This window comes from Charadrius vociferus, unplaced genomic scaffold (assembly GCF_000708025.1).
Source record: "Charadrius vociferus isolate BGI_N301 unplaced genomic scaffold, ASM70802v2 scaffold455, whole genome shotgun sequence".
NCBI lineage: Eukaryota > Metazoa > Chordata > Aves > Charadriiformes > Charadriidae > Charadrius > Charadrius vociferus.
The window spans coordinates 130126-157876 of NW_009648550.1; the positions used below are offsets into that span (position 1 = coordinate 130126).

The following is a 27751-nucleotide window of genomic DNA, read 5'->3' on the forward strand; positions in this document are numbered from 1 at the left end:
CCAATATTTGCCACTGTTTGTACCATAGACAAAAACATTCACCTAGCTGGTAGTATCTTAATACATTTCATAGTAGAACATATACAAGAAAGAGGAAAAAACATACCAAATGAATCAGAAGTGATCAGTGCTTAAAGTAAATACAAGAGCCAGCACTGGCAAGAATCCACAGTACCAATACATACAAATGAAGCTGTGATGGTGTTTCTCATGGGGCGGAATCTGCCTGCATATTAATACAGAATTATACAAAATCTAGCAGGGATATTGGAACAATGAATAGCTAAACTTTCACAATAACTTAAGATCTGTGAGCGAGTCTGCATTGAAGATATTCCACATTTTAAAAAGTGCCATCTCTCTCTGTGTCTTCCTCCCTCCCAAAGGAGGGGTGATGAATCCACATGATCTGTTATTAGATAAGTTCAACTGCTTAAGAAGACAAATATCTGGCCAGGTCCAGTGTATTCTTTAAAGAGTGGCAAATTATGACTTCAGTAACTATGTCTGTGCAAAATATGCCTCTTTCCTTTTAAAGAAACCAGTGTCTGTAACTCATTTAGAAAAGTTCCGACACATACTTATGTCCTTCTCAGAATGAATAAGACATGAACTATTGAATCCCCCCAAAACAAGAAATCTGATGAAGCAGAGAAAGTTCTGACCTTCCATTTCCACGTGCAGATCATTAAAAACCAGGACACATCCTTGGTAGCCCTCCTGGGCTGGCGATCAAACTATTGCTTGGAAATACCATAAACACCCTAGTAATAAAACTCCAACATTAGTAGTAAAATGGTAGCAGTGTTTACCCTTTGAATCCACGTTTACCTTGCATTCCTCATCACCCCTGTACAAGAGTCATTATTTATGGTAAAAAGTTATTGTCTGTTGCCTTGACAGTCTTCTTTTAATGCGCAGTAAATCCATTCGTATGCCAAGTACCTTGAATTGTATTCCCATATTACACTGCCCTGTGACCTTTGGATCATTACAGGAGACCCAGCACTCAGGAGAAGCTGCAAGAGAGGACGTTGATCTCTGGCATTTAAAAAAATAAAACCAACAACAAAAAAAACCCCAAAAGGATCAAAAACTCAAAACAACAAAAAAAACCCCAAATAAAATTCCAAACAAAAGTTCCCATGATTCTCCTTGAAAATCAGCCCCTGTACGATGTACCCTCTTCTGCATTGTAGCAATAGTCTTAAGTCATAAATTAGATTAGTCTTCCATCAAATAACTTAAAAAAAGAAGGAATTGTAGCAGACCAGTTTTGCCTGGCTTGACGCCAGTTAGCAGCCAGTTCATCTAGAGTCCCAGTCACACTGTTCAAAAACTGAGCTAGGAAATCACATGAATGTTGAAAAAAATAATCTTCACATCGATGCAGGATTTTTCCAGGTTGTGGGGGGTCAGGGAGAGGGCAGACCTAGATGGGGCCACAGGTCCTATGAACAGTGAACAGGATATACATCACGACTTGGAGGTGCACCGCATTCAGGAGATGCCAGCCGTGGTTTGTATTGCACAGGTAAGAAGGAAGTTCCTCCCGACAGTCTGCCACCTGCATTAGTGATCTCTGCACATTGGCAAGTTCACAAAAGTGAAAACATTGAATTCTGTCATGATGGAGAAACACAGGAAGATGCCGTAAAGGGAAAGGCACACACACCCTAGCTTCTTATCCAGTTTCCATTTGTTCATGTGGACACCAAAAACCTACAATAAACACAGAGTAAGCCACCACAGCAGGAACATTTCGAATAAAGTGATAATTCTCAATTACAGGAGCACCACGATGACTGTTCCCTTATTGATCGTGGTCACCTGGAAGCAATCACAATGCAAGTACTGCAACAAGTGAGCTGAAGACCACAGCTGCAGTAAATCAGAGTAGCCCCCTTGCAGTCATTGAAGCCACACTGACTTATATCACTTCAAGTCCTGGTGCAAGGGCTTTAAATTTCTGCAATGAATTTCATTTTAGCAAGAACAATCCCATTTAATTCAATCAGAAACGTTTTCAAAGACCAGGTTCCTTTTTCTTCACTCCAAATGCTTCATCTGCCCCCCTGCATCTCCATCTAAGCCCATCTAAGGCTGTGCTTTGCTTTGCTTAGTTTGCTCCCGCACAAACCTCTTAAAAGATTAGAGTCTTGTGTACGAGGGAATTGTCTTGGTGTGCTATGCACAGGAGCACTCCCTACAGTAGCTGGTCTCAAGATTTGGAAGAGGTCACAAAAACCCTCTTCTCTCTATCATTTCTAGTCTGCTATGCTGGACTCGGGCAGGTCAGGGAACGCGAGGCACTGGTTTCAACAGAAACATTGTCATGTCCAGGCATATTTGTTCTGGTCTCTGTTGTATTTCAGAAGGTTCCTACAGAGGGCCAAAGCAAACCGTACAGCATTTTGTCTCTCCGTCCAACAGGAGAATGGATCTCATCATACTTCAGGGGATCTGCTTCAACTCTATCATGAAAAATAACTAATGATTACTAATGGATTGCCTGGGCTCCTCCCATGAAAAAAATACAAATACGAGAGCCATCTTGTGACAGCAATAGCTTCTGCAAAGCGCCAGATTAAGGTCTTGGGAAGTTTACAATAGGAGTGACCATTCCTATCCCTTAACAACAGATTTTGCAACCACTATTCCAGTTGGAGGTGAGAAAGGAACAGGTGAGGAAAATGTCTGTAAAAATCACTCTTTTGGAAATGAAGAACAAAAGACTATATACATACTGTGACAAAAACAGATGCCAGCAGGAGACCAACAGAATAGATAAGTCCTCTGCTGTTTAACCGAATCTGTAAAAGAAGGAAGTTTATAAAACCATGTCACAATTTCAAGCAACAATATTTCTCTCTGCTGATAATTCCATAATCCTAAACTGCCGAGTTGATAAACACTGGCTTGCAAGCTGTAAATGCCAAGTCAGACCATTACATCACAGATTATTTTGCCTGCTCCCTGTTGCCAAAGCGTATTGTTAGTGTAGCATCCTTAGGATCTGACAGCATTTCAAACTGTTCCACCCCAACATGGAATTTGTCATCCCTTATACTGTTATATCATGACATTTTCTTTTTGGCAATTAATGCCTATGAGAGTCCTGTAAGAACAAAGAGGGAAAAGGAATTTTTGCATTCAGTCACCAATTCATGCTTCACAGTGGGGGAAAATAAACAAGGACACACACAAACACATTTCTTCCCTACTCTTACTCATCTCTGTGAAGGAAACAAGTCAGTAATCTCACAGCCTGAACGTTATTTAGCACTGAGGCAAACAGGGCAAAAAGACAACTTATTTTCTGCAGGGCTGTGTAGAGATATTGTCACTAAGGTACCCAGGCACATCACACTCTCTGATGAGCAGAGTCACAATTACATCCACTGTGGAAATGAAGAACTGAGATGCAGGTCTTCAAAGCCATCAAGCTATTTAACTACCATTTTTAGAGGCTTTGGAGTCTAATCAAAGACTCTCACCTGCATCTTTAAGCCCTAAATACATTTAAAAGCATGATTTTTATGTGACATAAACCTAAAACTACATAGAAAGGCTAAACGAAGTAAAGGCACCTCTCCAACCCTGCTCCTCTGCTAGGATTGCACTTCTGTTTCCCATTCTCCTCTTAGGGAGCTTAATCATTGCCCCTTTGGACGTTTTTATATGATCTTCTCAAATAGTATCACCTGCTGTATCGTCAAGGGAGCGCTCAGATGGAGCGTGTCAAGGCATTCCTTCAGGGTCTACTATGTGAGGGAGATTTCCTCCTAGGGAAGGTCAGCTTCTCCAGGGAAGCAACACGGCCAGCTGGAAGCTGTGGGGTGGGTGCCATGGGTGACTGAACTGTAAATCTTTAGACCACCTAATATCTGTAATTATCTCAAGGCCACTACAAGGTAATACAGCCCATTGTATTCCTCCCTGCACCTTCTGTACAATGAAACCCTTCGTGAAGCTGAGTTTCAACTGACAGTCACCAAAACCAATTACTATTTAAAGTAGTAATCAACTATTTGAGTTTCCTGGCACAGATCAATCTTAGCAAGAAATTATGTACAACTATTTTTTCAAGGATGCTTTAGAAAAGGACATTGCTATTGTTTGTCTCATAGACTTTGATTTTGTGCAGCGCAGGTATATTTTCAGTCACACTGCTTTACTGCTGAGGTCAAACAGCAAAACTAAATGCAATGATCTTCCTTAATTGGGCTGTTAGCCAATTCTTAATTGCTCGGTTTGTTCTACATTTGTATACAAGGAAAAGCAAAAACATTAGTCCATTCCTGCAAATGATCCGCAGACAAGAAAATAGTTCCCAGAATGAAAGTTCATCCACCTCAAACAACGCATTTTTTTCTAACAGCTGGATTTATTTCCTATTTTTCAAACTGTTTTTAGTTCAGTAAAGAATTCAAACTAAACTTTTATGCTACAATGATTTTCCCAACTGTCAACACAGAAAATAATGGTACACAGTGTATCACTGGCCACTTTTTGGTGCTTGCAGCCTTCCAGTTAGACTATAAAGAAGCCATTTGCAAGAGAAGTAGGCACTGCTAATTTGACGATAAGTAGCACTACAATTTCATGAATGCAAGACTGCCGAGGCATTTGTATCATTTTGCATCAGTCAGGAAAAACCTCTCACCCAAACATTGCTCCCAAATCCAGAGTAACGATTTAGCTTCATTCCCCAAGGACAACCGAGTGGAGTGTCTGACTTCCAGAGTCATGGAAAGGATTATCCGTTTTTTGACATTTTGCAAACCTGAGCCTGCAGTGAACTCCATCCATCCAGGATCCTCTGTGCAAATCCACGATGGACACAAGGTCAAGCATGCTGCAAAAAGACTGTCTTGGAAGGATTTCTCCCTTCTCCTCTACATGCTCAAGATTCAGCATGACGACACATTGCTGTACTTCTAACAGACCATGGTAAGCGTGAATAGGTCTGGCACAGCTACTATACATTGAATTGTTATAGCTTTTGTACTTACAAGAGCCCCACCAATTTGCCCCACCAATTTGCAGAGCTCTGTTGCTGCCCAAGATTTGCTGTTATGTTCATGTATGTTACAATACTGGCTTACACAAACAGTGTATTTTCCTTCTTTACTGATTTTTGCCATCATAAAAAAGGCTACAGCCATGATGATCACTTGTTCTTAAAGTTATTACAGGATTTCTTTAAGACATAAGCTGTAAGTGTACTTATGTACAGCGGGACCATTATATTCCTATGGCCATTACACGTAAAATACAGTATTCTCACTAGACTAACTGTCCAAACAAATGAAGGATTTGGATTGCTTCAGAGTATGAAGGCCAATTTTGGGACTGCCTGCATAACTGAAGGCAAAAAATGTAATGACCCCACTGTTAATGTAAACTGCAGGTTGTAAGTGGCAGACAGGAGGAAGTGTATTTTTCCAGCCATGGAAGAAGTCTCTAAGGCCACTGCAATTTCTGTTACCAGCCCCAAGCAAACCTCAAAGTTTTGCTGAAACAAGAGCTGCTCTTGGGATGAGAGACAACGTCAGGTTCTGACCCAGAAGACCTTTTTCTTTGATATCTTACAGTGTATTTCCTGTTACACTAAGGAGCCAGGACAAGCTAATCTGGAAGCTCTGTGCACACATTACTGCTCCCTGTAGAGATGGACTAGTCCACTGTGCTTCATTTACTTCTCTTCTGCTTGCACTAATCTGAATGCTCCATACACGACAGCTAACCTGGGTTTCCATTTTAGTTATTCTAAAATGCAAAAAAACCCCTAAACTAACTTTGTGTAACTAAAATACAAATTTAAAGCCACCTCCCCTGCTACCTCAAATGAGCAGCAGTTGGCTAGGAAAGACAGATACTCTTTTACAATAAATTCCTGTCTGGATTTCGGTCAGGAATTCTGTTTGACCAGTGCCAGTATCTGTAAAAACTGTCAGTATGAAATACATCAATCGGAAAGGAATCTACAGGAAAAGGAAGCAAATGAAGCAGCTGGAATTATTTTAGCATGGAAAATGTCTGAATTCAACCTAAAGTGCAGACGCTCCTTCTCAGTTACATCATTAGCCTCCATAAAACCAGCAGACATTTGGAAAGAAGACCATCGCAAAGGCCTCTGTGTCTAATTTGCTGAGGACAAGGCTTCCGAAGAGAGGTGTTTGGGGCTGCTTTCTTTGGACTATCTGCAAGGCTCCTCTTTGGAGGTCATTCAGGGGAATAAAAGTTGCTATTAAGGATTATTCAAAAGTAGAAAGTGTATGCTAATTATTTATGACAGGTTTACAAATGTAACAGTAACACATATCATGCTGATCCCATATGGGCAAAGAAAACGTGGCAACGCCTTCAGCAGCGTGAGCACCAATTTTCCCTTGCGGTGGTACTGCATTAAAACACTTGAGTTTCACTCCAGGTTAACAGCTCTCAACTAGGGCTTAACTAGCACTGGTCCTGGCCTGGGATCTAGCCCAGCTCCCACTGTTGAGTAAAGCAATGAGCTATTAATTAACCTAAATAACAAGAACCTTCCTTTACCAGGCTTGAGTATTCCCGTAGAAAGAAAGGATTTCCTGGGAGGGGTGAAAGGGTGTTTTCTAATGCAGTTTTCAACTTACAGCGCTTTTTGCTCTGCAAAAAAATGGGACCATTTATTAGGGTCATCGCCTAATACCTCACTCTGCCATGGGACAGCAGGATTAAAACCCTTTCATGTACATAGCAAAGAGTGGTTTCCTTGGGTGAGCAAATGCTAGCTGTGGAATGCACTGTGTCAGGAAGCTCATTTGGCTGAACTGGATACATATCACAGCTGGACTTTCTGGAAGAAAAAGTGCAACCCTTTGGGTAAAAAAACTTGTTGCTGAGCTCAAAGCACTATAAAAGCTGTGCAGAATTCCAAATGTTTCCACTGTGGGTCAGGAGGCGCTGCATGCATGGCATCTCCCTGCCATGCCATAGTGCAGGCAGAAAGGGGACAGAAAAAGACAAAGACGACAGGTGAGAAGGGCTATAAAACAATGAGAAATGAATGAAAAACAACAGAAAGACAGTTGGAACAAACTGACATTGATGTAAGCCTTTCCTCAAATCAGATTTGCCCTGGGATCGCTGGGAGATGGATTCGATGGATGGGTGCTGGCTATAATTCCAGATGCTGGACTTGCAGTATACATGCTATGGGGTTACTCTACGTGCACACAAATAGTCCAATTAATTTGGCTTGCTGCTCACGCACAGAGCAGCTCTGCATGGTGTATGCAGGAGGTCCCGCTGTGTACAATGCACTGCTTTTCTGGCACATGCAGAAGTCTGACCTCACTAGACTTTAGCACATGTGGAGAATGGCATACGTTCAGGGTCTCTGGGTTATTTAAGATAGCCCTGGAGCAAGCTGATTTACGTCTGAAAGAAAACTCCCTCATAGTATATATGATTCCTGTTTAAGCCTTTTGCCCAGATAGCTCTTAATGTAAAGGTTTCTTGGAGTAATACAATGCTTTGAGATTATTGCAGACTTTATAGCTCACAGTGAGAAAAGAATGAAAGCTGTCTGGGTTTGTTCAGGTGCAAAACGCAACGGTAGTCTGGTCTTTATTTTTTTTTTTGCTAGATATTCTCACTCCAACAAAGAAAGGTCTCCTTGGAGCTAGATGAAACTCACTGCCAAGCATTTTGTGGGGGCTTCAGCCCAAGGATTTGGAGAGATGTTCGCCAGTAAACCTTGCACCGGTGGTAGAAGCGGTTTCCAGTATTAGATCAGCCAGCAGTGACCCCCCTGGCGCACAGGTCACATTAGAGCACTCTTCATTTACCATAGCTGAGGGAGACAGGCTTGAGCAAATAGCCCACGTTGTTTGGGGTACGAGCACATATTCTCTTCTATCAAATCTGCTACTGGGCACTGAGGTATTTAATTCTTGCATTAAGAGTAACCAGAGGACGACTGCCAAAGCTCTTGGCTAACCTATGCCTAGCTCTGGAAATGGTTCTCTGAAAATACAATGGAAACCCCCAAATATTAATGAAAACAAGAACATTTAATTCTAGCAAACACTGCTATTACTTATCTAACGCCAACAAAGAGAACATATGGTTTCAAAGGAGACAAGTTCAGATTTGCTCTAAGTCTGCTGAAACTCTGCACAGTATTGCACTAATTGGTACACAGCAGGGGTTGCTCATCAGAACAAAAAAGCAGGTATAACCGCTTCCTACTGGTTTGTCCAACCTGCTATTGCTAAGGGCTTTCCTACAATCTCCTCCTGTTTGGCCCAGGTCTACATTAACAACCATTCTGTCTGCAGCAATGGCTAGAATCACAAAAGCCGCACAAGTAGGTGTGCTGCTTTTTTTAACCTTCTGTCCAGCTCTGGTAGCCTTTCAACATTTTCTAATCTAACGCTCACCTATCTATTTCAAAAAGTAACCATGCGGAACCATGAATTGCTTTATACAGTATTGCTCAGTGGTTCTAAGATAGTTAAATCCAAACTAGGCTGCATAGCCACTGTTCACTTATTTCTCATTTCACTCATTTTAGTTCTGCACTTGCCTAAAGAATCCTTTCTCTTTCTGCATTTGATTTTGGACTACTTGCTGCTGTTTCACAAATTTCCCATAAGCTGACAGCTCTGGAAATACAGTTCTAAATGACAAACTATTCTCACTTCTCTGACTATCACTGTAGCCTGCCCTATTGTGACTTCTAAGTAACCATGAGCACAGGAGCTCAGAAGACTGAAATTTGGTACAAAAGCTTAAGAAAAATGTGTCTTTGATCTGTCAAATTACAGTAGAAATCAGTCAAGCGGCCTTCTCATGAGACAAGTGGCATTTCCTGCAAGAGGCAATAGAATGTGACAACGTCTAAGTTGAGAGAAAACAACAGAGCAAAACATTCAAAACTCACAGTGAGGGAAGAGATAATTTCAGTTTTTAGCAAAGAGCAAAAAAAGGGCCTCAGCTGGAGCCTTCTTAATTATAGAGGGACAAGCTCAGTTCTCTGCTCATTTAAGAATAGGAAACGCTTCTTCCCCAGGAGAGAACCGTCTGCAGACGAAGCACTCCCTCATACTGCAAGAAGGAAAAATCAACATTCCCAAACTCTCCTTTGAGGTTTGGCTTGTATCTAGTGGCTAAAGCAGGCCAGAAGAACGCTCTGTTTTGACTGATCACACATGAAAGGTTTGAAAGTTCAAAATCTACTCTGAATTTCAACAGAGGCTATCTCCCTGCTTCTTGTGTAGCAAATACAGAGATGCTGCCACCAGCTCCAGCTATTCCCACGCAGCTCCTGCAGGCAATAAGGAACCGAGGCTGAAGCAGAGGAAAACAAATGGAAATAAAATAAATGTGATTCCATTCTTCAGTTCTTTTCTGGCAGTTGCTGAAGGAAAAACAAGGAGCTATTGCCAAAATCCAAACTGGTTTTGCTCCAGGGTCCAAATATGAGAGAAATTACCTCATTCAGGAATATTGAATGACTCTGCTATGTTTCCAGTTGGTTGGCTGAAGAAGCTGCAGGTTCTCTGTCTGTTTGGGGATCCTTTTCCTGCAGTGTCCCTGCCTGACAGTGGAAATTCAGTGTAAATCCTGCATTCCCCAGGTCTTGCCATGAGACAGGGGTCTCAGTGAACTGAAACTTCCAGCATGTTCTGCATTCCTGCATGTTTCAGTGGAGTTTCCTTCTTGGACCTTTTTTGAGACTCCTAAGAAAGCATCCTCGGTTTGCTCTGTATCACACATTCCACTTTGCAGAGGGTACACACCCTGGAGTACACAACATGGAGTGCCGCATGTAGACACTCAAGGCATTAAGCAAGAAATGATGGGGGTTATGGTTGGAGAGAATTCCTGTATCGTTAGGAGCTTTGGAAGGACCGGACACTTTTGCTATACTACAGTGTAATCATCCCACTCTCCCTGTCATGAAACCAGGGAGCAAATGCACTCAACACACGCAAACTATTCCAGGAAGCTGGAGGGACTGGTTAGCAGCTTTAGCATGCACCTGCTGCTATGACCATCCATAGGTCTTTGGGATCAGCCAAGAACTTTATTTATTAATACCTCTCAAGCTGCATACTGCTGCTGCAGTGATACCAGCACATCATGTTGCAGATGCTAATGTCACAGCTGGAAAGAGTTTGGCACCCCAAAGCAGGAGGAGGAGTAACATCTACAGAAGTGAAGGGTGATGCTGTGGGAAGCAAGGACCCCTGCAGACACTCAGAGTCACCACCCTGTTGCTGTCCTCGACCTTGATGTTTGCCCTGATGACTGACAGATCCATTGAACCTCCCATATCCTCTCTCTTCCCTCGGAGGATTTAAGGTGGTCAATATGCAGATACCTGGGCCAAAATGGGGCAGGGAACAGATACACAGGTATTGGCTGTGAGGAAAAACGAGGGCCAGCTTTGTCCTAATGTCATACGATTCATCATGGTGCCTTGAATTACAACAGTGAATAGCAAACTGGTCAGCGAGTAAGAAAGCAGTGATGCTTGCCATCTCGATGTGTGTTTCCCAAGTGTCCGCTTCCCTCTGGATTCTCTGATATCTAACGCAGCTCGCACTGGGGTTACTCCTCCTCTCTCTAGCTGCCTGTTTGCATGAGAGGAATGTACTGTCTCTAAGTCTTCTAACTTACTGTCAAATTTTGCTGAAACTGGCTGAAGTTATCAGGCAGGGGAGCGATGGACAGACATATGAGTATACTCCCAAATGCTGATGTGAACAAATGAACCTGGCTGTTTATCCTTAGGCTAAAATTCTTGTTCTCTAAAATACTCATGGCTGATATCTGGTTTACAGCTTCACATCCCAAAAAAGGTTCCAGAGGGAAGTAATTGGATGGAAGACACGGAGCAAATGTCCTTCCACTCTGGATTTGCCAGAGCCACTGGGGAAGGAAGCTTACATGATTACAGAGTCAGCAATGTGTCCAGGACTCAGAGCTGGAAGAGATGAGAAAGTGAACTCTTTCAAAAGTCTCTCTAAGTCCAGAGGGATGTTGCTTTTTCTCCGAAAGTCCTGCTGGCATGCTAGGTTAGCTATGGTTGATAACAGAAGGCCAGAGCTGCAGCAGGAGGGCGGCCAAGTGACCTCTGAGTAGTGGAGATGGAAGCTCCAGTGGGAAGCACAGAGGAAGGCAGAGTTAGTGCCTGGACATCAATGAGCATCCAGAAATAACAAGGACTCTTAAAATAGTACATGTAGAGTTGGATTAGAGACTAGACATTGTAGAAACAGAAGGGATCTGATATGGAAGCTGTTTGATATTGACTAGGTCTGCCTTTTGATAAGAAAAACATCAGTGGCCTGGCACAAACCAAGAACTGTGGGACTAACAACTGAGTTGAAGGCAAAGGGTGAGGGCAGAGGAGGACCTTTTCTTCTTTTCTTCCAGTCAGAAGAAGGAAGAGATTAAAAATCCAGTATTGTACATTGATGATCACACTAAGACGGACCTGGTTTGTGGTAACAGATACACACAGGCAAGGCAGGGTGAATGATACTGGAGACAGGTGCCCTGGAGCACACAGTGGTTTTTGCAAAGTGCTGCCTGGTGTGCCAGCTTCCTACATCACATTGTGTGGGTGCAGCCCCCCTGCTCAGGCTGGGGCTGTGACTACCTTGCAGTCTCCACTTGCAGCGTACCCACATCCTACAGGAAAACATTTCATTTAAAATAGGAAAACAGAAGAAGGAGAACTTCCTTCTCTAAAATAGGTGACAGATGCTTCCAAGATGCAGCCTGAGAAGCACAAGATGGTTTTCCATTCCTTTCTTGTAACGAGAAAGGAAGAAATAAAATAAATAATAAGCCGAAACATCCATTGACAATGGGCCTGGGAAAGGAGCATTCAGAACTGGGAGAGGCACTTAAGCAAAATGACTGTGATTTAGCAACTCAGAACCAGGATGTGTCTCAAGAGATTCACAGTCTATTTCCAGTTCTGCCACCTACCTACTCTGCGACCTCCAGCAAGTCCATTAGTCTCTCTTTGACAAGTCCCTTCTTGCTCCTTTCCTGTCTTATCTATTAGATCACAAGCTGTATTTTTCCCTCTCAGGCACTATCTCCTGAACTGAACTTGTTTAAACAAGAAGTCCTGATTCTGCATGGGGCTCCTTGTGGTTGCTGCCAGGCATATGACAAAACTGAGCAGTAACCAGGACCTTGCAGGACAATGCTTTAAATATACTGACATCTCACAACCAGCCACAAGCTTGCAGGCTGCATCTTCTCCAAAGCTCTCTGCTTACCTCAAATCAAAATGCACCATCTGTAAAATGGGCTCTGAAACACCCACCTGCCTTCAGGGAATTTAAGGAAGGCTCAAACACAAACTCCTCCTACAAAGGGTGCTACAGCAGCTGAAAGCGCCATTAGCAGTGAGACTGCTCTTCCCGTTCAGAATGAAACCCCATAAACCTCCTTCTGGTTGGGAACAGCTGCTTGGCTGGTTAGCGTGTGAAGCCACCTTACTGCACGGGGCTGAGAAAGTTCAGAATGCGCATAATCACAGGGCACCACGCTGGCACGCGCATGTGCACGCTGCAGCACAGGGGCAAAGGGAAAGAAAAATGGAGCAGATCCTCTCCTCCAGTTCTGCACAGCAACGTGCCAGAACTCTTTACACCAGCATTAAACAGGGAGCAAAATTTGGCCACAAGGGATTCTGAGTCAGGCAGCCTGGAACAAGAGATACGTAGGGATTTTACAGACTACAATATTAGAGAAATAGCATACTTGAGTGTTTAGACTTCCAGAAAAATAAGGCTCGAGGGGGCTTCTAGGAGGGTCTTCTCCATTAAAGCTTCCAAATCACACAGTCTACTTTTTTTTGGCTGCCACAAAAGCTATTACTGCCTTAACAGCTTGTTTATTAAAATGGATTTAATCTCTGCTTTCAGCAAAAGCTTAACTTTGCCACAGTCCTCTTATATTAAACATTCTGGGGAGGCAATCATGGGTTTGGAGGGCTATGCAAAAGTAATCATGACCAAGGAAGACCTTTTTGTCTTTTACAAATCTCTCCTTCCTTCTGTACATGAGACAGGGGCATCACAATGGCTTTGAGGAGTTGCTCTTTTGGAGGAGATGCTACGAAGACAAATTTGGATCCTGCCAAATACTGAAGGAGCAGTACTAAATCATGACTATTAGCTCAGAAATAACCTAGTGCCTCTGACTCACAGTCACATTTAGCAGACAAGCAGGTTGGCCTGAGCCTGTGAACCCCCCCCTAGTGCGCAGGCCTTGCTCGTGCGAGCAGCCCAAGGCTCAGCCCTATAGGGAGCAGGAGCTCCTCATCTTCTGCCCCTGCTAACCTCCGTGCCAGGCACATCAGCAGGGCTCCCTGAATAACGAACAGGACCTTCCAGCTCTTAATGCTGTCACCAGGCTACACCTGACCCAGCTAACTCCAGCCTTTTCTGGCAACTTAGTAATACTTAAATAATAATTACTAATAATGGGGGGGATGGAGGGAAGGGGCTTGTTTTGTTTTGAAGTCCAATTATGCAAGGATTTAGAGAGAAATCCAGGAACTGCAAGTGAAAACTGAGGAAAGTCTCTTTGCTAATTGTGGGGCTGTTTCCAAGACTGCCTTTTCTAACCATGTGATCACACTGTACAATGAACATTTTGGGTGTGCAAAACAGTAGTGACATTGTTATGCCTTCATGAAAGCTGGCTGCTTCTGTTCAGCCACTTGTTTTCATCCTTTTCTGCCAAAATATAGATGAGCTACAGATAAGCTGCTCATTAAAGGGATTTTATTCCTACAGCATTGCTTCCTTTTGTCAGTCCTACACCCAAGGAGAGGGAAGACCCAAGGATCTACAAGCTGGTCAGCCTGACCTTGATCCCTGGGAAGGTGATGAAGCAAATAATCCTGGGAACCACTTCTAAACATATGAAGGACAAGAAGGTGATTGTGAGTAGACATATAGATTTATGAAGGGGAAATCATGTTTACCCAGCCTTATAGTCTTCTGTGATGAGGTGGACTTGTTGGGTAAGAAGAGAGCATCAGATGTTGTTTATGTTGACTTTAGCGAGGCTTTTGACACTGCCTCTCAAACATCCTCACAGACAAACAGAGGAAGAACAGACTAAATAAGTGGACAGCGGAGTGGACTGACAACTGGACAAACTGCTGTGCTGAAAGTCCAGCTGGAGGCCAGTCAGTTGTGGTTTATCCCAGGGGTCAATACTGTTTAATGTCTTTATTAATGAACCGGATGATAGGGCAGAGGGCACTTTTCAGCAAGTTTGCAGCTGATACAAAACTGGGAGGGCTGGCTGATGCACTAGAGGGTTGTACTGCCATCCAGAGTGACCTGGACAGGCTGGAGAAATCCGCAGGCAGGAAACTCATGAACATCAACAAAGGGAAATGAAAAGACATGCATCTGGGAAGGAATAACCCCATGCATCAGTACATGCTGGGGCTGACCAGCTGGAAAGCAGCTTGGCAAAGAAAGACCTGTTGATCCCGGTGGACACCAAGCTGAAGTTCACAATGCACCCTTGTGGCATGGAGCACCAACAGCATCCCGGGCTGCATTAGGACAAGCGTTGCCAGCAGGTAGAGGGAGATGATCCTTCTCTACTCAGCACTGGTAAGACACATCTGGAGCGCTTGGTCCAGTTCTGAACTCCTCAATAACGGAAGATATAGACTTCCTGGAACAAGTCCAGGGAAGGCCCGCAAGGAAGATTTAAGGGACCACAGCATCTGACACACAAAGAGAGGCTCAAAGACCTCGACTGTTCAGCCAGGAGGAAAGAAGATTCAGGAGAATCTTATCAAGGTATATAAATACCTAACGGGAGAGGACAAAGAACGTGCAGCCAGACTCTTCTGAGTGGTATCCATTGAAAGGACAAGAGACAACACACACAATTTTAAACACAGAAATTCCATTTAAACATAATAACGCTTTTTTACTGTAAGAGTGGTGAAACACCAGAACAGGCTGCTGTGAGTGGCTGTGCAGTCTCCATCCTTGGAGGTATTCAAGACCCAACGATATGGTTCCAAGCATCCTGCTCTAGCTGACTCTGCTTTGAGCAGAGGGCTAGGGACTAGATGATCTCCAGAGGTACTTGCCAACCTCAACAATTCTGGGATTTTCTGGTCTTTTAACTTTGCAGTCACTCACTGACTGTAATCAAGAATCTTTCCTCTGTCCTACACTGCTGTCTGAATGTTGTCCAGCTAACAGCAACAGCAACGGTGATTTCCCTCTAGGACTTCATGGCATTTCCTGCTCTTCCTTCTCAGAAAGGAGCTTGCAACAACTTCGGGGAGGGGCTCTGAAACATCCAGTTATTTAACCACTTCCTTCATCTTCCAGTGTGTTAACAGTTTAGTGACACTAGAATATTTCTTACCGAAAGCGCCAGAGGTCTGCTCTATCCTTTACTTTTCAGCTACGTGTTTATCCCTTCTGTCTTATTAAAACCAGGATCATTCTCCTCATTTGGAATATATTCAAGTGGGTGAACATACAGTATACTCTACTAGGTTATCTTATTACAGCACATGTAAGCCTGTAAGGAGGAAATGGAAGTACTGGTCCTCCAAAGGATGGGGAATGTCTGCTGACAATTGCTACTTCTCCCAAATCATAACAGAGCAAAACTATTTGTGTCTTCAAATCCAATCCACAGAATTTTGGACTTTTTTTTTTTTAATAGATGTTTTCTTAAAAAAAATGTAAAAAAGAATGATATGAAGAAATGTAGGACTTACGTATGATCCATAATTCACTGCTAGGGTCTGCAAAGCCCACGGGAGGCCTAGGCCAATTAAAATATCAAAAACATTGCTTCCGATGGAGTTGGACACAGCCATATCCCCCATACCTGCAGGAATGGAAACAATGTACAATCAAACAAGTCTCAGAAAAGTTTTTCAACTTTTAAACTGAAATACATTAATCTGAGCTAATCCAGACAATTTCCATGGATTAAGGCAAAGTGTCAAGGGAGGTCCCACTCATCCCACCCCTTCCCTTTCCCTTTTGACCCCCCCCTCACACAGGACCAGCAGGGTTGAAGGAGATGAATCCACCTTCTGGGATCATCTAAGAACTTCCCTCAACTACTCCTCCGCTGCTGTGAGGACCCTGGCCACTGGCTGTGACCTGCCAGCACTCTTGTGCTATGCTCAGTGGGGCTTTTGATACTTTACTGTAACCGTGACACATGAGTTTCTACACTGGACTGATTAGATTAGGTATTCAGGTAGTCTATTAAGTAGCCAGTTGTTTTAATGAAGAGCCACTGCTTTTGTTCCCCAAAGCAGTACTGACAGCTTTCTTTTTCTCTTAAAACACTTGTTGCTGGAGTCACAAGGGGGGAAAAATGGTTTCCCTTAAAAACAGTAGTATCTTCCAGTCCTTATGATTGTGGAGAAAAGCTGGAAAGTGATCTGAAAGACCCTTATGCCATCTTTTAAACAATTCTATACCACTGATATTTAAATTGAGAAAAACATTGTCACTTTTGGGGAAGGCTTGAAGTTGACAATAGTGCCAAAACTTGTTTCACACCGTCATTAAGAACCTGCTAGCTGCTTTGCAATAGCAACACAATGAATTTCCTTCTTTGTTCTTGTTTTAAATTTCAGCATCAGGAAAAGGGCTCTGTATGTTTTCACATTCAGGGCGCATCTGTGCTACCTAAAGAGGAAGAGGACACAAGGAAACACTTCAACAGCAGTGTAACATCTCTATGATGAACCTACCTTGCCTTGCTACAATAAGGCTTGCCATGCAGTCTGGCACACTGGTTCCAGCTGCCAAGAAAGTGATGCCCATTATCACATCTGGAATTCCCAGTGTGTAGCCAATGATTGTCACCTAAGGAGAGGAAATAAACTGTCAAGCTGTTTACAAGAATTAAAATCAAAGCTCAGCTTGGCCCAATTCTGCAAGATGCCGTGAGTTTATTGCTCAGTGCAAACACACACTTTCTTTAAAGAGAAGTGACAGGTTCTTTTGGTATATTCATTCCCTGGCAGAGGACAGCACTAACGTGTTATGTACCCTTGTTGGTTAGCTGCTTCACACCTTTCATCCACAATTTTCCTGATACTAACCTGGAAAAGAGACTATACGGTGGTCCACTACGCTGTGTAACAGTCTCCTTATCTTGGCTGAAGTTTGCAGACATTATTATATACAAATAATAGCTAAGCAGACACTAAAACAACCCTATGGTTCATTATGCTATGAAAATTCTGTACGCAGGGACATATCCCCAAGTGACTGTGAACAATTCCTATTGGCAGAGAAGAGACACCTTTAATTTCCTCTTTTCTCTTTCCTTTGCTATGCAGTCTAAGCTACGATAAATTAGTGCTGCTCTTCAAATTGATTAATATTTTCAAATTTTGGATGCCTTTATCAAATGATGCACATTTGCTATTAGCCATATTTAATTGCTCTTCAGAACTCTCTGCAGCATAGTCCAAGAAATGTGAACCATATGTTAGAAGCAGCACAGTGACCCTGTGGGCTTTGGTATTTCAGCTATGGAAAGCTGTGATAGCTTTTTTCTTGAAAAACACTTCATGCTCCCAGATGAAAAGCAGAAGAAAACAAGTAACTTTCTACTTCCTTTTCAGGGTAACATGGATTATTGAAAACAAAACAAAATAAAAATCTTCTTCTGTAACTGCTTTGATTAGTTCATAGGGAAAAGCCTGGCATTCATTTTTGCACTTAGTACAAGAATGAATATTGAAGGCAGTGAAGATTTTTTGTTGCCTCCCCCTTCCCAGCAGGGAAGCAGTGGCCAGTGCTTTAGTGAGGTATCTCCATGCTCTTCGGGTTCCACGCTGAGACAGTCCATGAATCGTGCACCCCATCAAAAGTGCAGCAGCCCGAAACCAGGCTTCCCTTGTTAGACTCTCTCCTGACGTCAACGCCCCATCATTGTCTGATTCTGCTTAAGAGTACAGACCACCCCAAAAGAAACACAATCCATGCTGCAGTATTACTGTAATCTTAATGAGCACAACTTACACTTTTCACCTACACATATCATGTAATGAGGCCTGCAGCAAGCTAACAGGCTCAATGACCCAGACAGTGCACAAAAGTTCTCCCCTGTGAACAGTCCAACTACATGTGGATTTCCTTGTGTTCCTTTTTATTTATCCCCTTCTACCTTTAGGATAACGAGGTTGAATTAAGTTCCTGTCGACTAGAGTAGTTGTGCAAGAATTTGGCTGAATGTCATGCTTTTGTTCATGATGAGTTCAAAGCGTTATCATTCACAACTCTGTCTCTCAAGCTTGCCTGTTCCAAGAAAAGGAAAAGCTATTGAGGCCAGATTCTTACTAGCACCTGGGTCCCTTTACACTGCCCTGCACGACATGGAGGTATTAAACAAATGTAATTTTTTCCCATGTTAAAGAATCTGGGTGAAATTCTAGCCCTGAACGAAGTTCAAAGGCCATGGCTACTGGCCCCTAATTGTCTTCTCTCAGCGTGGACAGGTCTAATAGAAATGTAAGCAGACTTAAGGTTTCTCATTTAAAAATTCAGGTATGGAGAACTTTCTACGCATTTCTCCAAGCTGACAAAACCCACTTCTGTTGCCTCTCCCAGGCTGTGGTTTTTGCTTTAGTTGGTACATACCATCCACACCATCATGTAGGAGAAAGCTGCAATCCAGAGGGTGGAGGAAGCAAAGGTAACCATGAACCATTTTTCCAAGTGGGGTTTGTTACAGTTGGGCACTGTGAAATACAGGACAAAACTCAATGGCCATGTAAAGAGCCACTTCAAGATTTCCATCTTGCCAGCTGTAAAACAAAAAAGGGAAACAATTACAATTCTAGTCTGCTTTAGTCCAGAATGTTATTATTTTGTTAATACTATCAAACAAGACACCACTGACACCCCAGCCTAAGTGCTATTCAAACAGATAATAACAAGACATTCCTTGTTCAGAAAATCATGGTGTGACGGCAGGGATGGGAGGACAGAGAGGGGCACAGGGAAGGAGTACGAAGTGCTTCCCTGAGAGTTAAGTAACGGGTCAGAGATCACTTGCTACCCACTCTGGGTCAAGTTCTTACAGATACCACATAAAAAGCAAGTTCTAGAAAGAGATCTGATCCATTTTCAACCACCTAATGGGATGGTACAGAAAAAGATGGAGCCGGGCCCTTCACAGAAATGCAAAAGGGAACCATGAGAGCCAATGGACTCAACTTGCAATAAGGGAAATTCAGAACAGATGCTACCATAAGTTCTGCATTTTCTTTTCTTTTTTTTTTTTTCCCTGCCATGAGGGTGGTCAAACACTGGAACAGGTACTCAAAAAGACTGCGGGATCTCCATCCTTAGAGATAATCAAAACTCAATTGGATGCAGCCTTGTGCAACCTACTCTGAGCAGGGGTTTGCACCAGAAATCTCCAGAGGTCCATGCCAACTTTACCCATACTATGAATCTAGTGTCACAGTCCATAGGACACCTAAATTCTCTCTTTAGTCTACAGAAAGAAGATCGAGGGGGGATCTTATTAATATTTACAAATACTTAAAGGGAGGGTGCCAGGGGGATGGGAACAGTCTTTTTTCAGTGGTGCCCAGTGGGGATGGGGGCACAAGGGGGGACAAGGGGTAATGGGCACAAACTTGAACATAGGAAGTTCCATCTTAAGATGAGAAGGAACTTCTTTACTTTGAGGGTGGTGGAGCACTGGAACAGGCTGCCCAGAGAGGTTGTGGAGTCTCCCACTCTGGAGACATTCAAAACCCGCCTGGACACCGCCCTGTGCAACCTGATGTAGGTGAACCTGCTCTGGCGGGGGGGTTGGACTGGGTGAGCTCCAGAGGTCCCTTCCAACCCTGACCATTCTGTGATTCTGTGAAATTACTCTCTTCAAGGCTCAGGTTTTTTCCTTACTTGAACTATAGCTATGCTGTTTGAGTGAGGAGATCTGAACATATCTCACCTGTAAAGGGCAGGACCAACCCCTACAGTATTCTGGTTTGCCTGCAACAGAGCAAATCTTGCCAGCTGTGTCAAGTCAAAGGTAAGGCAGGAATATGTTACAATCATCCCAGGACTAGAGCCCTGATGGGGTAAGAGGGAGGGACTTGGCAAAAAGGAGATCTCCATCCTGCATCCAGTGCTTAGCAACCTGAGGCACATGTGGTTTTTCACAAGTCGGATAGCTGCTCTGACTTTCTAAGCCCTCCAGAAACACTGAGAAGACACCGTGGCTATGCCTAGCTAAGAGCAGGAAGCAGAGGCACCCAGGACCTTGCTCCGCACCAGCACCACCACTACCTTGTCTCTGCTAGCAAGGTAAGAGCACACCTCGTTTCCCAGCAAAGATAATGCCTAGGCACAGATGCACCTGGCCTGTGTTCAGGCACCTTGCCAGCGGCCCCACCATCCTCAGCTTCCTCCGCAGTCAGCAGAGAGAGACAATCTTCTCCAGAGGGTGACTCTGGGTTCGAGGGAGGAACTACCCCATGGGGATTCCTGCCTCTCCCTTCTGACTGCAACAGCAGCGCTGGGCCCATGTATGAGCTGCAGCAGAGGTGCGTCCAAGCCCAGGAGTCCGCATCCTGAGAAGTTCCTGCTGCTTCCCAGCTCCTTTCATCTTTTACCTGTGACCAAGAGCTACACTGTGAGGTGCAGGCTGATGAGAGCTCTCAGAGACACCTCAACACGTGTCTGCAATGCTTTCTGGCACACCCAAACTGAGTTTTGCTTTCTGGAACAACAGAAACCCAGGAGCTTCTTACTGGGTAGGTCAAAAGGTGTGTATGGCCCTTCATGGTCATCATCATCATCATCTTCTTCCTCTTCCTCATCGTTTTCATTGTTCTCGTTATCCTCATTCTCGTTCTCTGTCTCATTCCCAGCCTCAGCCATGTCTTCATCCCGCCGTGTGCCGTTCACGCCCCGCTCAGCGGAGTTGCTGGGGCCTGTTCCATTCTCAACCACGTGCTTGATAGGTATTTTGATTGCTACTTCTGACTCACCATTGGTGTAAGTCCTGCTGTTGATCAGTCTTTGTCTCTGTAAATACAGGCACAAATTCTTGCTGAAAGACAGATTTTTTTAAATTTAATTTTTTTTAAAGAGAAAAGAAGGAACAGAGGAAGTAATGTGCAGACTTCTTTAAAAATTTGGCTTTAAAAGGAAAAGGGATAAATTTTTATCAAGTATAACATGATGCTTGCTTGCAGATGACTAGATACATCTCACATATAAAACTTTTGTAAGAGAAGGACCAGTGGCTGTACAATTGACTCCAGGAGTACCCCAAGACTAGGGCCAGACTAAGTGCAGACTCAGTGGAATACCCTATTATTAAATAAGTGCAAGTGATATTAATGTCAGATCAATGCAGGGGACACCTCCTGTGAGCAACAGCTACAGGTAACAAAACCACATGATGACTTGAAACTTTCTCTGCTAAAATCTCCATGGGGACAAACAGGAAGGGATGATTTAGTAAAGTCAGTGTCAGAAGGATAAAATCTGGGAAAATGCATTCAGGGATCCAGAAGAAGCAAGAGTTTCATTTTGACACAAACACTGCTAACAGAAAAAGCAAATTCAGAAGGACAAGGGGAGGTGGAGGGAGATAAAAGACATACCTCATTGATTAACATGCGGCTGGCCATGGAAAGACGTGTTTTGGGAGGGAAGTGGCTAGTTATCATGATCCGGAGCCCAGCCTCGGAAAATGAAAGCTGGTGAGGGTAGGCAGACAGCAGCTCATCCACCATGATCACTGAGGCTTTACGGTGGAAATTTCCTGCAGCCAAGGAACAAAGAGAAAGTTAGGTCTTCTTCCAGCAGTCTCTCTCTCTGCCCTGCATGGCTCTCAGAAGAATAAACCCGTGGGTTCCAGAAGTCCTTTGCAAGGGCCATTTCTTCAGCTATTGCCATTCAAAATATGCCTCTGCTGGCCTTAATTTCTGTCTTTACAAATCCTACACTTCTGTCTCTAAATAAATTGCTAACATGGCATCTCCACTCATGCTCATTACAGACAGTTAAATCTGCTCTGCACAGTTTATCACAGGCCTGCGTTAGGCAGACCACTGCTTCCACAGTAGCTATTCCACCAAGGTAGAAACGGTGCTGCAGTAAAGCTGCATTAATTCCACTGTTATAATCTGCACTTCTGTGAGGATATGGGCCTCACCCACCATCAACCGTACACGGGGGAGAGGAACTCGTCACTATGTTCCCGTGGGGTACCAATGCAAATGAAAAGCATGTTCCTGCATCCTGGGCTCGCAGCTCATGGCTGGGAAGTGCCATCAAACATGGCAGCAAGCACACGTGCCAATCCATGGGGTGCGACCCACAGGGCGGGAGCAAAGGAACAAGGAGACAGGGGCAGGTACCTGAATTGCGCTCCAGCTGGGGCACAGTGCCAGTGCCCATTACCCCTGGGGTAGCACAGTGCCAGTGCCCATCCTTTTCACCTCGGGCTCTGAATTCTGGGCCAGGACTGGGACTCGGCAGCCGGGAAACCTGAGACCTTCCCTGACACATCTCTGCTTTGGTTTATTAAAATCAGTGCTGAACACTGGCAAATGTTTCATGGCATTACTATTTGTTACCATCACTGTTAGTCTTACAGAAGACTATCTCCTTGGCCTTAGTGTCACTTTTTTTTGTGAATGAGAAGGTTTCCATGGATTGGGGTAGATAGGTGGGGCCATCCATATTCAAAAAATAAAACAGCCAGATAGCTTTTCCTTGTAACTTTTTCCATGCTGGCATGGCACTTGGGGGAACTGCCCCAAACACAGAAATCCTTCTGTTTGATTCTTTTTGGTCCTCCGTTCAGAAAAGGTCTCAGAAAACAAATGGTAGTGTCTGAAACCCTCAGGCAACCTGTTGCAATGGGTGGTGTTTGCGACCTCATGCTACTTGCTGGTGTGCACAGCAGCGCCACTCTCCTGTCTGGACCTCCAGTGGCCCACTGCCAAGTAAATATAGGAACAATCTTCAAGAAAATGAAGCAATCCTTTTGTTTTCCTTCCTCAGCCAGTTTGAGTAACCGCAAGTGTTCAAAACAAAAAACTACCAGCAGCTGAGCAGTGTCATGCAAAGACGCATTCTGGCGAGATTTAAACCAAATCCCACAATCAGAACTGCCTCATTTGTGCGTAACCCTGAGGCGACTGGGTAAACCTAGATGACTAAGGCCTGAGTTTATGCTTACAGAGTTTTACCAGTCTACCTTTCCTGGTACAGAGTGTAGTCATCTTGCCAGCACAGTTTCGCTGTTGACAGCCCCAGGCTACAGATAGCTGTTCCCATAAAAGCAGCTTCCCCAAACCAGAGCACACAGCACTCAGAAAAGCCTTCCCTCAGCAATAGGGCAGTAACGCCATAGCTGGCCTCTGGTAGACTCAAAGGGTTTGATGTCAGCAAATAAACCCCTCTACATTTCATGTTTAGTTGCTTACTGTATACAGACTATGTCTTTCAATCACTGTTTAAGAGAGACCTATTTTTGTTAATTTTTTTTTTTCAGTCCAGAGAAACAAAAAAGGCAGCCCATCCTGGTCAGAGACCAGGACTGGTTTAGACAAGCTAGAGCTCCTTCTCAAGTTAAACCAGTGACTGGGGGTGTGTGTTATTCCTGAGGATAGGTGCATATAAATCCCAGGCAGTTACTGCACATGCTTGTTGACTGCTGCAAAGATAAAAAAAATGATCCTCTGTAAATACAGTTTATCGCATGCTTGGAAATGCACGCATCGAACTACTGCTGCTGAGCTACGGAGGGGGTGAATTTTTTTAAGATGAAGAAATACGATCATTTTTATATGTGACTGTGACTACAGTCAAATGGGAAGATTTTAGCCAAAGCGAAATCCACTTAAAGGTCATTTACATTGAAAAGTTGTGCACATTCAAGGCAGCACGTGCAGTAAGAGCACGCTACCTAGACCAACACAGAGTCCCCACTCTCCCTTCACCGAGGCGAAAGTGTATGCTAGTAGAAGCAGGGCCTGCTCAATTTATGTCACTTTGGAATGGAGTTAAATTTAACTGGAGGTACGAGACTTAAATGCGCATCTTCAATGCAGAATAACGGTGCCCACAGGAGGACTTACAATGGCATGGCTCTAACAGTCTAAATAAGTAGGTCCTGAGCAAATCAGGCTTGAAGCTGGAGGAGTCCTTTCAGCCAGCGACTTGTCCAGCAGCAAGAACTACCCAGAGGAGGCCTGAGCTGCCTCCAGCAGCAAAGGATGCGGTGGCTGAGGTCACCATGCCATGCCCCCAGGCACAGGAGCCATGGCCATCTGGCAGGGATGGTTACAAAAGGGCCACCTCCCTGCCTATTTCATGGCTGATAAGACACCATAAGACTAGCGGACAAACTTGTAAACATTCAGAATGATGCAAGCAAGCAGGGTGACTTACTGGAACAGTTACCTTTCTTTAGTAATACCACTGTGGCATCGCAGTTGCTGTTATCGTCCATTTCCGTGTTATTTGCTAAACCATTCACCATATTTGCAGAGTTTTTTGTCTTCCTTTCAAAGCAGTGATGTATGGTTGAGTTGTACCTGCACAAATGAAACAAACTCTAGCTGTACCTTTGCTCCTTCTATGTAGATTTCTTGACACTCTTCCTTTCCTAGACTCATATTCTGTGTGATCCAACTAAGGGAGGTAAGAAAAGCCCTCTGGTTTTAAGGAAATCTAGCCACAGTATGCCGGAGCTCTAACTAAATTGTATATAATGCAACCTCTCCGTATCCAGAACGCTATGAAAGATACAAGACATGAATCTTGAATGTATTATGTGTAATGAATACACTGTATCAGAAATAATGGTTTCTTATCAGTGTCCAAATTTATTTTTTATCACATAATCACACCTGAACACGAGTGTTGTTTTACCTGTGAAGATCTACCACAGAAACACATGACAATATGCTAAGTTCTGTTTCAGCTTTGGGGAGAAAAAAACATAATCTTTGTTCCTTATTTTATTTAGAGTAGCCAGGAGCTGACACAAACATGAGCTGAGGATCTCACCACAATACTGAAAGGCAAGGGTAGACCACAGTGAACACCTGGCTGAGGTCCCTAACCAGGCTGACAACCTCCCCAGCTCTATCCAAATGGGTCTGAAACATCCTTTCACACTACAGAATTGCTTTCAGAAAAAAAATCCATTCTAGATTCAGACATTACAACTGCCTGTTTTGCTGGTAAGTTAATCGTTGCAAGAGTGAAGCCACCCTCCATGTTTAAAAAAGTTTTTAATTATTAGAAGTGAGATGGATTCTGACTTGTGTTCCCTTCAACCCTGCCTGAGTGTTTTGCTGTTCTCACTGAGAATTCCTCTCACAATATTTACTCTATTTATAATTTCAAAACAAATCTCTACTCTTATTTGTTGAGACAAGACCACTGGTGTGCTTGGCAGCTGGTAGGTTTTGTTGAATGTTCCAGTTTAAATATGGGTTTCCTTTCCACTGTCTTTTAAAAACAAGGCAGGAGGAGGGGAACCAAACAGCAGAACAGACTAGCTTTGCTAGCATGAACTTGTGTGAAAGAAGTTGCACAGGTCAGATGCTCAGAAAATCAGTGCTGATTGTGCTGTAGTTTTATCGTGGGTCTCCAAGCAAGCGAGAACAAATTGCTGTGGAGTTTTGCACCCATAAAAAGTAGACTGGAATCTCCCATGTGTTTATTTCTCAGTAGAGATGCTAAAGTAATGTCAGAAGAGGCTGCTTTAGTGGGACCCAGAGATGGATTCGGTTCTCTGCTCTGCCACAGACTTGCTGCATTAGCTTTAGTTGGTTCGCACAGGGTAAGATCCGTAAAGCATCATCCGTCTTTAGATGTCTGATCCTTGGATCTGTACTATGGAGATAAGCAGCCCCTTCATGCCTCATCAGGATAAATTACGGATAAGTACACTACAGGGCAAGGTTTTAACCCCTGCTATGGGAGGTGCTGCTGGCGTGCAAGCTGGGTGATGCAATGGAAGCTCTGCCCACAGCCTGCGGCTCTCTTTAATTACCTTTGCAACCTCTGGAAAAGCACTGGAGCAGGGAGCCCTACAATCTAAACAAGCCGAGGGCGCATTTGACTTACTTCATGATAACGATGTAGATGACATACATCAGCACTAAGACTAAGGACTCCCACCTGCAAACAAGAGTGACACAGAAAACAGATCAGAGCAAGGCATGGCAGTCAGCTGCCCGAGTTCAGCCATCCTCTCCCACCTGTCATGCCATAAACTTGCAGCAAGGCTTGACCCTCCTGGGCTGTCTTAACACACCTCTAGAAAAGGGGATGTGTGATGCCTCCTTTGCTTTCTTGACTTCTGCCCTGGTTTTACTTGGCCAAATCAACCTGTCAGCTAAGAACAAGTGACGGAACCCAGGAATTTAGTGAACAAATCACATACCCAAGGAACACCAACACTTCTGAAAGGACAGTATCTGTGGGGCCTTTGGCAGAGGCAGGGGAGCAGTCATCCTGCTTTGCCTGCATGAGTGTAAAGCACGTTGTTGGGCTTTCTGAGCGTGCTAAAGCACACCGATCATGCTGAGATGACCTGAAAAAGGGGCAGATGCACTTCTGCTACTGCTGCTGCATAACCACTGAGAATGCAGCAGGCAGCAGTTTAAACTGCTGATTAGATACTGTCAGTTTTTTTCTCCACTGTTTCTGTGTCAAACTAATGAAATTTTTATGAAAACAAAATAGACTATGACTTTTAGAACTTTTTTCTACGTAACCTTTTTCATTGACCAAAATGCTGTATTCTGCATAGTTCCCTATGGCAAACTGCTAGTCCTTGTGGAAATCATCCATTATCAGACTGCTATATACTCAAACTCATAGACCATTTTCTCTTTAAAGATTTTGAGACATTGCACTAACTATATCAATATCTCATTCCCTGCTTCTGGCAGTTCAACGCTCGGCTTCCGCATTGATGTGTTTTAGTTGAAGGGCACAGTCAAATACAATTGGGCCTTGAGTCAATTTTAGTTAAAAAAACAAAACAAAACAAATAAAAACAAGCCATTGCAAAACTCAGTGTTTCAGAAATCCTTCTCTGAAATGAAACATAAATCCCCCAGTGAGAACAAGTTTAAGAAAACATGCAACCCAAAAAGCCTGACTCCCCCTAGTGCTTGTAATCTAAATAATACTGGCTGTGAGTGAAATCAAAGCTACCACTGTCACTCTACAAGCCCTGAGAGGTGCTGAAAACAAAACCATGAAAGCAAAACAACTGAAAGTACACTTTTAAAAGTGTTTGAAGCTCTCCGAGCCTAACATACCTATCGCAGTACATTTAAGCACATTCATGGGGACATTAACATATATATCTATTTTTTTTTTTCATTCGCTCTTTAATATTGCCTTAGGACCTTAGGAGCTTTTGGTTTTTAAATTATTAAAAATCCAAATACTGGAACACACTTATTTATGACTGCTTGGGTGGCCCTTTCCATTCCCAGGTGGCCGACATCCCTGGCACACCGGCGCCCAAGCAGCAGTCTCTGCCTCTGCTGAGCACATCCCTGGGCTGCTGCAGGGTGGGCAGAGGGCACCGACTGGCATCGCTGTATCAGGAAACAGTCTGAGTGATGCTCTCCTAGGCTTTCCTCTCTGGTTCAGAAAATGAGTTATTCTAGCTGAGTTATATCTTGAGTTAT

General features: G+C 43.7%; 1 protein-coding gene across 1 annotated transcript in view; it reads right to left on the reverse strand.

Annotated features, from left to right (window-relative positions):
• Positions 1-1572: 1572 nt before the first annotated feature.
• The window catches only part of SLC24A3 (solute carrier family 24 (sodium/potassium/calcium exchanger), member 3), a 142773-nt gene continuing 116594 nt past the window's right edge, over positions 1573-27751 (reverse strand). Inside the window, exons 9-17 of the mRNA XM_009886046.1 lie at positions 26169-26222; positions 24492-24625; positions 21680-21840; positions 20819-21095; positions 18690-18856; positions 16790-16904; positions 15794-15906; positions 2748-2813; positions 1573-1722 (exon numbers count right to left, since the gene is read on the reverse strand). Coding sequence (XP_009884348.1) covers positions 1573-1722; positions 2748-2813; positions 15794-15906; positions 16790-16904; positions 18690-18856; positions 20819-21095; positions 21680-21840; positions 24492-24625; positions 26169-26222 — 1237 coding nt within the window. The remainder of the gene's footprint in view (positions 1723-2747; positions 2814-15793; positions 15907-16789; positions 16905-18689; positions 18857-20818; positions 21096-21679; positions 21841-24491; positions 24626-26168; positions 26223-27751) is intronic.